Below are 12,226 nucleotides of genomic sequence, written 5' to 3' on the forward strand. Positions count from 1 at the left end.
TGTTTGTTTCTGCCCTTTTAATTCTCTTGCAGAAATGTAGGAAGAATTTTTTAGGATCAGTTTGTGTATATATATAAACTAATAAGTATGTACCCAGCCCGTAGGATGTGGCTAATAACACCTATCATCTTTTTGAGCATTTAACATGTAGCAAGTCACTGTGCTGCATAATCCACATGATTATCTCAAATTTGATAGGAGAGTTGAGCCTTTTAATCAGAGTAGATGATGGAAATAGAGCTTGGATGCTTTTATTGCCTATATGACTTCTAACTTCGGTGTACTTACACATCTATGAGAATTTTGGGACAAGTAACTTCTTGAAATATTTTCCGAAGTAAATCTCTTCAATCAAATAAGTGGTTCTCGTATTTTCAGAATCCTCTTCTATAGGTTCTGATATCATATTCTTGGTCTCCAGATTGAGAAGGTCCTTTTGTATGCTTCTGATATGCTGAAGAAACCAGGAGGTATTCTGACATGTATTTCCCTTCAAGGTCAAATAATTAGAGGAAGGTAGGTTTAATTGACAGTGTTATCTAGACAGTATCAGAAGAGAAATTGAAAAATCTCTATTGAGGATCTGTAATTTGCTAGGTTCAGAGGATACAACAGTAAATAAGTTATTGGGTCATATGCCTCAGCCTCCCATTTAATTGATAGTCAGTTATAACAACATATAATAGTGAGAATAGGTACTGGTTGCTATGAGACTACAGAGGAAGAATACCTAATCATCTTAAAAGTGATATATAAGCCGAAACCTTGAGGATGATTGGAAATAACTAAGAATCATGTGTTCTGGGCAGGAAGAATAACACCTGTAATCAGAGAAGACAGCAGAGCAAGTCCACTGAGTAGTAAGAAGTTCTGTATTGCCGTAATGTAGAGTTAGCTGATGGGAGGTGTGGAAAATGCATTTGGATGTAGAAAGCCAGGACCGTATTAAGGCCCTTTGCTTTCTTCTGACAGACACAGGAGCCCATGAAAGGCATCGGGTGTGGGAGTGACACGAGTCACAGTCTGCCCTGCTTTTCTGCCACATGAAGCATCGTATAAACCTGTATCTTCTGTTTCAAATGTAAGGGAACATACTTGAATGGATGAACTGCTTCTGGCTGAATCTTTTCAAAGTAGAATGAGCAAAACATGGCTATATTATGAGATTATCTAAGGAGAGATTTTTGTAATCATGTGAATTTTGAATTAATTTATGTCTTAATTATTCCCAAGAGATTTTTGGACACATTAATGAGAATAGTTTAATACATAGAACTTCTTGTCAGCTACAAATGAGGATCAAAGCCAAAAGAGATTAATGAAAATAAAAGGGATGCTATTTCCCCAAATTAGCAGAACTTTTTGATTCACCAGTTCTTTGTTTTTAACTACTGTCTGCCTCTTAACATAATTGAATATTCAGTGACATAATATAAATAAATTACTACATGCTGATGAACTTTTGTTTTTATTAACATCTCAGCTTGTAGCATATATTGTTGCCCATACCAGAAACCTTACCCATTATCTCTAGCTTTTCCAGCTTATTTACCTCTTACAAATTACTTATTTTAAATACTTCCTGGGTCAATTTCATCTTTTTTTTTCTTGCTACTACTACATTCTTTGTCCGGACTATTACAGTAGTCATTACCTAACTGGATTGTTTGCCTCCAGTTTTGCCCACTTTGGTTTCAGTTATTGGAAAGGCAAATTTTATCAGCCACTTAGCTGCTTAAAACCCTTCAGTGACTCCTTGTGTTTTAGTTCTTCTCTAATGGTTTATGAATATAGTGGGTTACGAATCTTCCGGAAGACTGCATGTGCACTCCTGAAGTGTGCATGTGTTTTTATGAGGAGAAGGTCTTTAGCTTTTATTAGATTACTCCTCTTTTGGCTAAAAAAAAGAATTACTTATCATGGCTAGTGAGGTCTTCCATGATCTAGCTTCTCCCTGCCTCTCCATTTTCATATTTTTGAAACTTTTCTTGAACTTTAGGCTCTTGAAGTGCTTGGAATTGTCTTATAATACCATGTTCTCATGTCCCTGTGCTTTTACTCATTTTCCTCTATCTGAAACATTCTTCCCACCCTTAGTGTCATCAGCTCCTAGTCATCTTTTGTGATTCACCTCTGCTAAGTTGCCTCTTTTTATTGCTGTTCCTCTGTAGTCATCTCTGTCATACTGAAATCACGTGGCTTTCTCTTTCTTTAAACATTATAATTCCTGGAAGAGCCCATTTTATGTAGCCTGACAAGCAGAATTTATACTGAAGTAGACATTTGGAAGTCATTTAGTTATTGCTCAATCCTTGAAAGAAGATGAAACTGTCCAAAGGGAAATTTAAAAGAGAAAGTATCTAATAGCTGATCCCTGGAGAATACAAATGTCTCTAGATTTGGAAGCAAAGTCTGAAAAACAGCCAGAGAGAAGGGAGGAAACCAAGAAATAGTGTCCTAGACCCAAAAGTCAATAATTTCCAAAAGGTCTATATTTCTTAGGAAGGCCAAGTAAAATAAGTAGTGAAAAGTGATGACCTGTCTAGAGCAGATTCTTCATTTCCAGTTACAGAAGCTAGGTTATAGGTGCAGTAAGCTCTGGACGTGTTCTTCTCCCACACAGAATGTTATTCGTGTTCTCCACTGCTGCTTTGAACTATTCCTGTTACTCTCTCAGCATAAAAATCCCTGCTCCTTTGAAGCTTATGCCTTCTGGTTGTGTCATCCTCTATCTGCCTTTAGTGAGCTCTCAGTTTCTTCTCGGTTTTTGAAGACTGATACCTGAACTTACTCTTCTTCACTCTTGCCCAAATCTGCTGCCATCTTTATTTATCTGCTTAACCCCTCACTCCCTAGCAACTCAAATTCCCATCTGTTTTATCTACAGTAATGTTCACCTCTGCATCACTGCTGCTTCCCATGTCTACAGGCATGCCAACTCAAACTGTTTTACTCCAAAACCTTTAGTGAAAACCCCTTATCTCAGGTTGCAGTCTTTGAATGCTTTCCTACTATCTTAAACTTGTTTTCTTTCTTTGCGCCTTTTCTTCCTTCTCTTTGAGACTTGTCCTACGGCTCCTCTACTGTCTTCCAGCTACAGTTCCCTCTTGTTCCTGACATGTACTGCTCAGACCCAGGAGATGGATAAGTAGTAGTATTTCACATGTCATTTTTTCTCTGGGGAGCAGTAGTCATGAAATAATTGATTAGGATAAAACAGGTTTTTATCAGTTTATATAAGAGGTAAAGAAAAAAATGGGGTAGATTTTTAAAAATTGTCAAAAACAACAAACTGGATGATATTAATGATTTGAAGTGTATAGTACAATTGTGGTTAACTGTGTGCACATTGTTGTGCAGCAGATCTCTAGAACTTTTTCATCGTGTAAAACAGAAACTACATTCATTGAACAACTCTTCTTTTTCCCCTTCTTCCTATTCCTTGGCAAATACCATTCTACTTTTTGCCTCTAAAATTTGACTATTTTAGTTACTTCATATAAGTGGAATCGTTAAGTATTTGTCTTTTGTTGACTGTACTATTTCACATAGCATAATGTCCTCAAGGTTCATTTGTGTTGTAGCATATTACAGGATTTCTTTTTTTTTTTTTTTAGGCTGAATAACATTTTGTTATATATGTATACTACATTTTCTTTAACCATTTGTTGATGGATGTTTAGGTTTCTTCCACTTTTGAATATTGTAATGTTGAAATAAACATGGGTGTACAAATATTTTTTTGAGAACCTGTTTTTAACACATTTGGGAGTATACCCAGGTGTTGGATTACTGGATCATATGTATTCTATTTAAAAAAAAAAAAAAATTTTTTTTTTTTTTTTTTTTTTTTTTACAGGAGTTCTAGGTTCACAGAATTGAGAGGAAGGTACAGAGATTTTCCCTGTACCTCCTTCCACACATGTATAGATTCTCTCATAGTCAATGTCCATCTCCCATCAGAGTGGTACATGTCTTTCCAATGAACCTATATTGATATATCATAATTACCCAAAGTCCGTAGTTTATATTAGGGATCGTTCTTAGTGCTGTACGTTCTGTGGCATTGAACAAAGTATAATGACATGTATCCACCATTATAGTATCATACAGAATGTTTTCACTGCCCCAAAATCCTCTGTGTTCTGCCTGTTTATCTTTCGTTCCCTCCCACTCCTTGGCAGTCACCAATCCTTTTACTGTGTCTGTAGCTTTACCTTTTCCAGCATATTATATACTTGTAATCATGCAGTATATAGCCTTTTCATCATGACTATTTTTACTTACTAATATGGATTAAAGTTTCTTCCATGTCTTCATAGGTTGTTAGTACCTCTCTTTTTCCATTTTCTGGACATATCACAGTTTGTGAATGAATATTTACCTAATGAAGGACATTGTTGTGGTTGCTTCCACATTTTGCTAATTATGAATAAAACTGCTGTAAATATCGGTGTGCATGTTTTTGTATGGACTTAGGTTTTCAGTGACTTTGTGTAAATACCAGGGAGTGCATTTGCTGGATCTTATGGCAAAAATGTTTAGTTTTGTAGGAAATGTCCAAACTGTCTTCTAATGTGACTCTATCCTTTTACATTTTTCACCAGCAATGAACGAGTGTTTCTGTTGCTCTACATCTTCACCAGTATTTGGTGTTATCACTGTTCTGAATTTTGGCCATTCTGATAGGTGTGTATCTTATAACTTTGATTTATGTTTCTCTGGCATCGTATGATGTGTGAGGCATCTTTTCATATGCTGAATTGACATCTGCATATCTTTGGTGAGGTGTCTGTTAAGGTGGTTGTCCCATTTTCTAATTGCGTTGTTTGTTTTCTTGTGGAATTTTAACAGGTCCTTACACTATATCTGTCTCTCTGTCTGTTTGTCTATCTATTGAGACAGACCCTTGCTCTGTCACCCAGGCTGCAGTGTAGTGGCGCAGTCTTGGCTCACTGCAACCTCTGCCACCTGGGTTCAAATGATTCTCCTGCCTCAGCCTCCCAAATAGCTGGGATTATAGGCGTGTACCACCACACCTGGCTAATTTTTGTATTTTTAGTAGAGATGGGTTTTCACTATGTTAGCCAGGCTATTCTCGACCTCCTGACCTCAGGTGATCCACCCACCTTGGCCTCCCAAAGTGCTGTGATGTGAGCCACCACGCCCAACTTCCTTACACATTTTAGTTAATAGTTCTTTATCAGATGTGTCTTTTGCAGATATTTCCTCCCTGTCTGTGGCTTGTCTTTTCATACTCTTGACATTGTCTTTTGCAAAAGACACAACAATTTTTAAGAAACAAGTAGACAATTTTGATGAAGTCTAGCTTATCAGTTCTTTTTTTCATGGTTGGTACCTTTGTTGCCATATCTAAAAAGTCATCACCAAACCCAAGATCTAGATTTTCTCCTATGTTATCCTCTAGGAGTTTTATAGTTTTGAGTTTTACCTTTAATTCTCTGGCTTATTTTTGAGTTTATTTTTGTGAAGGGTGTAAGACCTGTGTCTAGACTCTTTTTTTTTTTTTTTTTGCTTGTGGATGTTCAGTTACTACCACTGTTTATTGAAAAAGACTATTTTTTTTCTTCGTTGTATTGCCTTTGCCTCTTTGTCAAATACTGCCATTGCTCCTTTGACTATGTGGGTCCATTTCTGGGCTCTCTATTCTATTTCATTGATCTGTTTTGTCAGTTCTTTTGTCAGTATCACACCATCTTGACAACTGGAGCTTTACAGTAAATCTTGAAGTCAGTAGTGTCCATCTGACTTTTTCTGTCAATATTGAGTTGGCTCTTCTGGGTCATGGAATAGCTCTTCCTTATTTAGTTCTTTGATTTCTTTCATCAGAATTCTAAAAAATTTTTCCTTGTATTGTTAGATCTGTACTTAAGTATTTCATTTTGGGACACACTAATGTAAAATGGTATTGTGTTTTTAATTTCAAATTCAACTTATTTGTTGCTGCTTTACTGGAAAGCTATTAACTTTTTTATATGAGCCTTGCATCCTGCAGCTTGGCTGTGATCACTTATTAGTTCCAGGAGGTTTTTGTTGTTTTTCTTTTTGTCAAATTCCTGTATCTGTTCTACACATACAGTCATTTCATCTACAAACAAAGGCATTTTTGTTGTTGTTGTTCCCAGTTAGTATCCCCTTTATTTCCTTTTCTTGTCTTACTGTATTAGCTAGGACTTTCAGTATGAAGTGGTGAGGTGGGGATATTCCTGTCTTGTTCCTGATCTTAGTGAGAAAGTTTCTAGTTTCTCATCATTAAAGATGATGTTAGCTGTATGTTTTTTGTAAACATTCTTTATCAAGTTGAAGGTGTTCCCTCTATTCCTAGTTTACTAGTCTCTATCATGAGTGGGTGTTAAATTTTGTCATATATTTCTCTCCATCTATTGGTATGGTCATGTGATTTTTTTTTCTTTAATCTGTTGATATGGTGAATTGCATTAATTGATTTTCCAATATTGAACCAGTCTTGCATACCTGGGATAAATCCTACTTTGTGCTGGTGGAGAAATATGTTGTTTTTAGTTTGCTAATACTTTGTTTACGATTTTTTGCATCTTTGTTCATGACAAATATTGGTCTGTAGTTTTCTGATAATGTCTGTCTGGTTTGGGTATTAGAGTAATGCTGACCGACTTCACACAATGAGATAGGAGCATCCCCTTTGCTTCTGTCTTCTGAAAGAGATTGTAAAGAATTGGTGTGGTTTCTTCCTTAAATGTTTAGTAGAATTCATCAGAGAATCCATCTGGGTCTGACGCCTTCTCTTTTAGAACATTATTAATTACATATTTAATTTCTATAATATATGCTTTTTAATCAAGATTGTTTCTTCTTAGAGTTCTAATAGATTGTGTCTTTTAAGGAATTGATTCATTTCGTCTAGGTTACCAAATTTGTGGCCATAAAGTTGTTCATAATATCCCTTGATTATCCTTTTAATGCCCATGAGATCTGTAATGATGTGTACTCTTTTCATTCTGATATTAGTTATTTTGTCCTTTGTCTCTTTTTCTTAGTTAGCCTGACTAGAGGCTTATTGATTTTGTTGATCTTTTCAGAGAACCAGTTTTTGATTTCTTTGATTTTTCTCTTGTTTTCAATTTCATTGATTTCTGCTCTAATTTTTATTACTTCTGTTTGGATTTAATTTGCTTCTTCTAGTTTCATAAGGTGGTAGCTCAGATAATTGATTTTTAGATCATTCTTTTCTTTCTTTCTTTTTTGTTTTTTTGTTTCTTTTTTTGTTTTGTTTTTTTTGTTTTGTTTTTTTTTTTTGAGACGGAGTCTCGCTTTGTTGCCCAGGCTTAAGTGCAGTGGCACAATCTCGGCTCACTGCAAGCTCTGCCTCCCGGGTTCACACCATTCTCCTGCCTCAGCCTCCTGAGTAGATGGGACTACAGGCACCCGCCACCGCGCCCGGCTGATTTTTTTTTTGTATTTTTAGTAGAGACGGGGTTTCAGTGTGTTAGCCAGGATGGTCTTGAACTCCAGACCTCGTGATCCACCCACCTCAGCCCCCCAGAGTGATGGGATTACAGGCGTGAGCCACCACGCCTGGCCTAGATCATTCTTTTCTAATAAATGCATCAGTATTGTATGTTTCTTTCTAAGTACTGCTTTCACTGTATCTGTATCCCACAAATTTGGATAAGTTGTGTTTTCATGATATTTTCACTTTATAATGGCATTAGCGGGACACAACCCAATAAGTAAATTTAGGAGCGTCTGTATGCGTAAGCACAATTGTTGACATTATTTTGAACAAATTCTTATTTGTTAGATAATTAAGTATAAGAAAAATAAAAGGTTTTATTTTACTTTCAGTGTTTCCTTCTTTTGATGCTCTGTATATGTAGATTTCAGTTTAACTTTTGAGTAATAATCTCACAAGGTAGAGTGCTAGGTTTATGAATTTTTTCTCTCAACACTGTAAATATTTCACCCCACTCTTTTTCTTGTAGGAAGTCACATGTATTTTTTCTTCTTTTTCTTTTTTTCCTCTACGGGTAAAGTGATTTTTTTCCCTCGGCTTACTTCAGATTTTTTTCTTATCCTTGAATTTCTGTAGTTAACAACGTTTTATGCCCAGATGTAGTTTTTTGGCATGTATTTTCAAGCTCAGAGATTCTTCATCCATGCCCAGCCTACTAATAAGCCCATCAAAGGCATTCTTCATTTCTCTTACAGTGTTCTGTTTTTTGTTTTTGTTTTTGTATTATCTCTAGCATTTCCTTTTGGTTCATTCTTAGGATTTTCATCTCTCCTTTTTCTTTTTTAACATGTTGTTTAGTCAATTCGTTAGGGCCCTTAGCATATTAATCATGGTTGTTTTAGATTCCCAGTTTGATAATTCCAAATCCCTGCTGAATTTGGTCCTGATGCTTGTTTTTTACCTTTTATTATGCCCTGTAATTTTTTTATTGATAGCTTGGACACGATGTACTAGGTAAAAGGAACTGTTGTAAATGAACCTTTAGTAATGTGGTTGTAAGGTGTAGGAAGAGGAGAAGAGTTCTGTAGTCTTATGATTAGGTCAGTCTTTTAGTGAGCTTATGCCTCTGGACTGTGAACTTCACAAGTGTTTCTCAGTCCCACACCACCCCCCTCATTCCCTTAGATAGAACAAGATAGCTATAATGGCGTGGAGTTGGGTTATTTCTCTTCCCCCACATCATTTTGGCTTTGCTACAACATCAGCAGGTCAGGCTCTGGTTAGTTTCTCCTGAGGACAAACCTTGTTAAGACCAGAATACTGTGGTGTACTTGAAAATCGTTTCTCTTTGCCTCCCCTGCTGAGGGTTGAGAATTTTTCTCCTATATTTACTGTGAGAAGCTGGTCAATTGCCTGGATGTAAAACTTAGAAAATTGTAGGGGTCCCCCTATAATTGGGTAACTATGGAGTTTTTAGCTTTCGGAGTTGCCCACACTGAGCCTTCATCAATTTGTCCATTACACTTCAGGATTTCCTACCCTGTGGAGGTTTCTGCTTGTGTTTTTCATCTCAGATAAATGGTGATGCTATGTGTTCACCTGTCCTTTGCTCTCACTTACAGGCAGTTATTTGCCCTGTGACCTCACTTATCCTATCTCAGATTTGATTGTTTTTCAGTTTGTCATTTTTTACCTGTTAGAATGGAGTGGTGACTTCCAAGCTCTTTATATGTGGAACTGGAGGTAGTTCTATTTTAAATTTTTTGAGGGACCTTCATGTTGTTTTCATAGTGCCTGGCACCATTTTACGTTTTCACCAATGGTGCGTAAGGGTTCCAGTTTCTCCATATCTTCACCAACACTTATTTTCTGTTTTTTTGATGGTGGTCATCCTAATGATTTCAGATGGTATGTCATTACAGTTTAGATTCACATTTCCCTACTGATCAGTGATGTTGAGCATCTTTTCATGGGCTTATTGGCCATTTGTATACATTCTTTGGAAAAATGACTATTCAAGTCTTTTGTCCACTTTTTAACTAGATTTTTTGTTGTTGAATTGTAGGAGTTACTTGTATATTCTGAATATTAACCAAATAACAGATACATGGTATGGAAATATTTTCTCCTGTTTTGTAGGTTGCCATTTTACTCTGTTTACTGTTTGCTTTGCAGAAATTTTTGAGTTTATGTATCCCCGGTTTGTCTGTTTTTGCTTTGGTTGCTTGTGCTTTTGGTGATCTATTCAAGAAATCATTGCCAAGTCCAATGTCATGAAGCTTTTTCTGTATGTTTTCTTGTAGTAGTTTTATAGTTTGATGTTTTAAGTTTAGGTCTGTAATCCATCTTGAGCTTATTTTTGTATATGGTGTAAGATAAGGCTCCAACTTCATTCTTTTGCATGTTAGATTCCAGATTTCCCAACACAGTTTGTTGAAGAACCTCTTTTCCCTATTTCTGTGTTCTCTCTTCTGCTCAGTTGGTCTGTATATCTGTCTTTATGCCAGCACCATAGTGTTTTGATTACTATAGCTTTGCAATATCTTTAGAAATCAGGGAATGGGAGGCCTCTAGCTTTGTTTTTTGTCCAGATTGTTACGGCTATTCAGGGTCCTTCAAGATTCCGTAATAATTTTAAGATTTTTTTTTTTTCTATTTCTGTAGAAAATGCCATTGGGATTTTGATAGGGATTGCTTTGAATCTGCAGATTGCTTTCAGTAGTATTGCCATCTTAAGAATACTAAATCTTCCAATTCATAAACTTGGATGTCTTTCCATTTATTTATATTATCTTCAATTTCTTTCAGCATTGTTGTATAATTTTTTTTGGGGGGGGAGGGGGGGAGAAGGGACAGAGTCTCACTCTGTCACCAGGCTGGAGTGGAGTGGCGCGATCTCGGCTCACTGCAACCTCTGCCTCCCGGATTCAAGTGATACTCCTGCCTCAGCCTCCCGAGTTGCTGGGATTATAGATAGGCGTGTGCCACCAAGCCCGGCTAATTTATTTTGTATTTTTAGTAGAGACAGGATTTCACCATGTTGGCCAGGATGGTCTCAATCTCTTGACCTCGTGATCCCCCCACCTTGGCCTCCCAAACTGCTGGGATTACAGGCGTGAGCCACTGTGCCTGGCCTATGTTGTATAATTTTCAATGTATGTGTCTTTCATTTCCTTGTTGAAAATATTCCCTAAGTATTTTACTCTTTGATTTCATTTTAAATGGATTTTAAAAATTAATTTCCTTTTTGGATTCTTCATTTTTAGTATTTAGAAATGCAACTCTTAATGTTGGTTTTTATATCCTGTAACTTTATTATTATATCCTGTAACTTTATTTTTATATCCTGTATCCTTTATTCTAACAGTTTTTTTTCTTTTTGGTGGGCTAGAGTTTTCAACGTATAAGATCGTGTCATTTGCTAACAGAAGTAATTTTACTTCTTACTTTTCTCATTTAATACCTTTTATTTCTTTTTCTTACCCAATTGCTGACTCTGGCAGGACTTCTGATAGTATGTTGAATAGAAGTGGTGAATGTGTGCATTCTTGTTCCGTTTGTGATCTTAGAGGGAAAACTTTCGGTTTTTCATCATTGAATAACATTAGCTGTGGTCTTTCTATATATGGCCTTCATTATTTTGAAGTAATTTCCATATCTTTCTAGCAAATTGAGTGTTTTTGCTTTTGTTTTTGAGACAGAATCTTGCTCTTGTCACCCAGGCTGGAGTGCAATGATGCAATCTCAGCTCACTGCCAGCTCTGCCTCCCGGGTTCAAGTGATTCTCCTGCCTCAGTCTCCCGAGTAGCTGAGATTACAGGTGCCCACCACCGTGCATAGCTAGCTTTTGTATTTTTAGTAGGGATGGGGTTTCACTGTGTGGCCAGGCTGGTCTCACACTCCTGACCTCAGGTGATCCGCCCACCTTGCCCTCCTAAAGTGCTGGGATTACAGGCATGAGCCACCATATCTGACCTTTTTTTAAATCACAAAAGGATGTTCTTTTTAATGCATTGTTGAATTCTGTTTCTTGGTATTTTGTTGATTTTTTTTGCATCAGTATTTATTAGGGATTCTTTTTTCTTGTAGTAAATTTGTCTGATTTTGATATCTAAGTAATGCTTACTTAGCATTACTATGATTATCAAAATCATAATGATTTTGAAAGTGTTCTGTCCTCTTTAGTTTTTTCAAAGAGTAATGTTTGGTAGAGTTTTCAGTGAAGCCCTGGTATTGTTGGACAGTTACTGATTCAGTCTCTGATAGTTATAGGTACATTCAGAAGTTGTATGTATTTGTGACTCAGTCTTGGTGGGTTTGATGTGTCTATCCATTCTCAGAGGTTATCAAATTTGTTGGGGCATAGTTGTTCATATTAGTCTTTTATGGTCCTGTTTATTTCTGTGGCAGCAGTTGTTGTATTTCCTTTCTAATTTCCAATTTTTGCTATTTGTGTCTATTCTCTTCATTTCTTAGTCTAAGAATTTGCCAATTTTGTTGATCTTTTCAATGAAACAGCTACTCCTAATTTTGTTGATTTTTTTTTTTTCTATTGCAAAAATTTTCTATTTTTCTCTATTTTGTTTATTTTAACTGTAATTTGTTATTTCCTTTTTTTTTTTTTTTGGTAAGTTTGAGTCTAATTTGTTCTTCATTTCCTAATTCTATAAGATGTAAAGTTAATTTGTTGATTTGAGGTTTTTATTCCTAACTGTGAAATATGACACGTTAAAACAGATTTTCATTTTACAGATGAATTATATAAATATTTAG

General features: G+C 36.1%; 1 protein-coding gene across 27 annotated transcripts in view; it reads left to right on the forward strand.

Moving 5' to 3' along the window:
- The window catches only part of UBE3A (ubiquitin protein ligase E3A), a 100,504-nt gene that overhangs the window by 44,627 nt on the left and 43,651 nt on the right, over window positions 1–12,226 (forward strand). The window contains exon 5 of one of the 27 annotated variants that reach the window (XM_025389849.1): window positions 973–1,081. The exons of the other annotated variants lie outside the window; for them this stretch is intronic. Coding sequence (XP_025245634.1) covers window positions 1,044–1,081 — 38 coding nt within the window. The 5' untranslated portion in view covers window positions 973–1,043. The remainder of the gene's footprint in view (window positions 1–972; window positions 1,082–12,226) is intronic. 27 annotated transcript variants of the gene reach the window in all.

The sequence above is a fragment of the Theropithecus gelada genome, chromosome 7a (assembly GCF_003255815.1).
Source record: "Theropithecus gelada isolate Dixy chromosome 7a, Tgel_1.0, whole genome shotgun sequence".
NCBI lineage: Eukaryota > Metazoa > Chordata > Mammalia > Primates > Cercopithecidae > Theropithecus > Theropithecus gelada.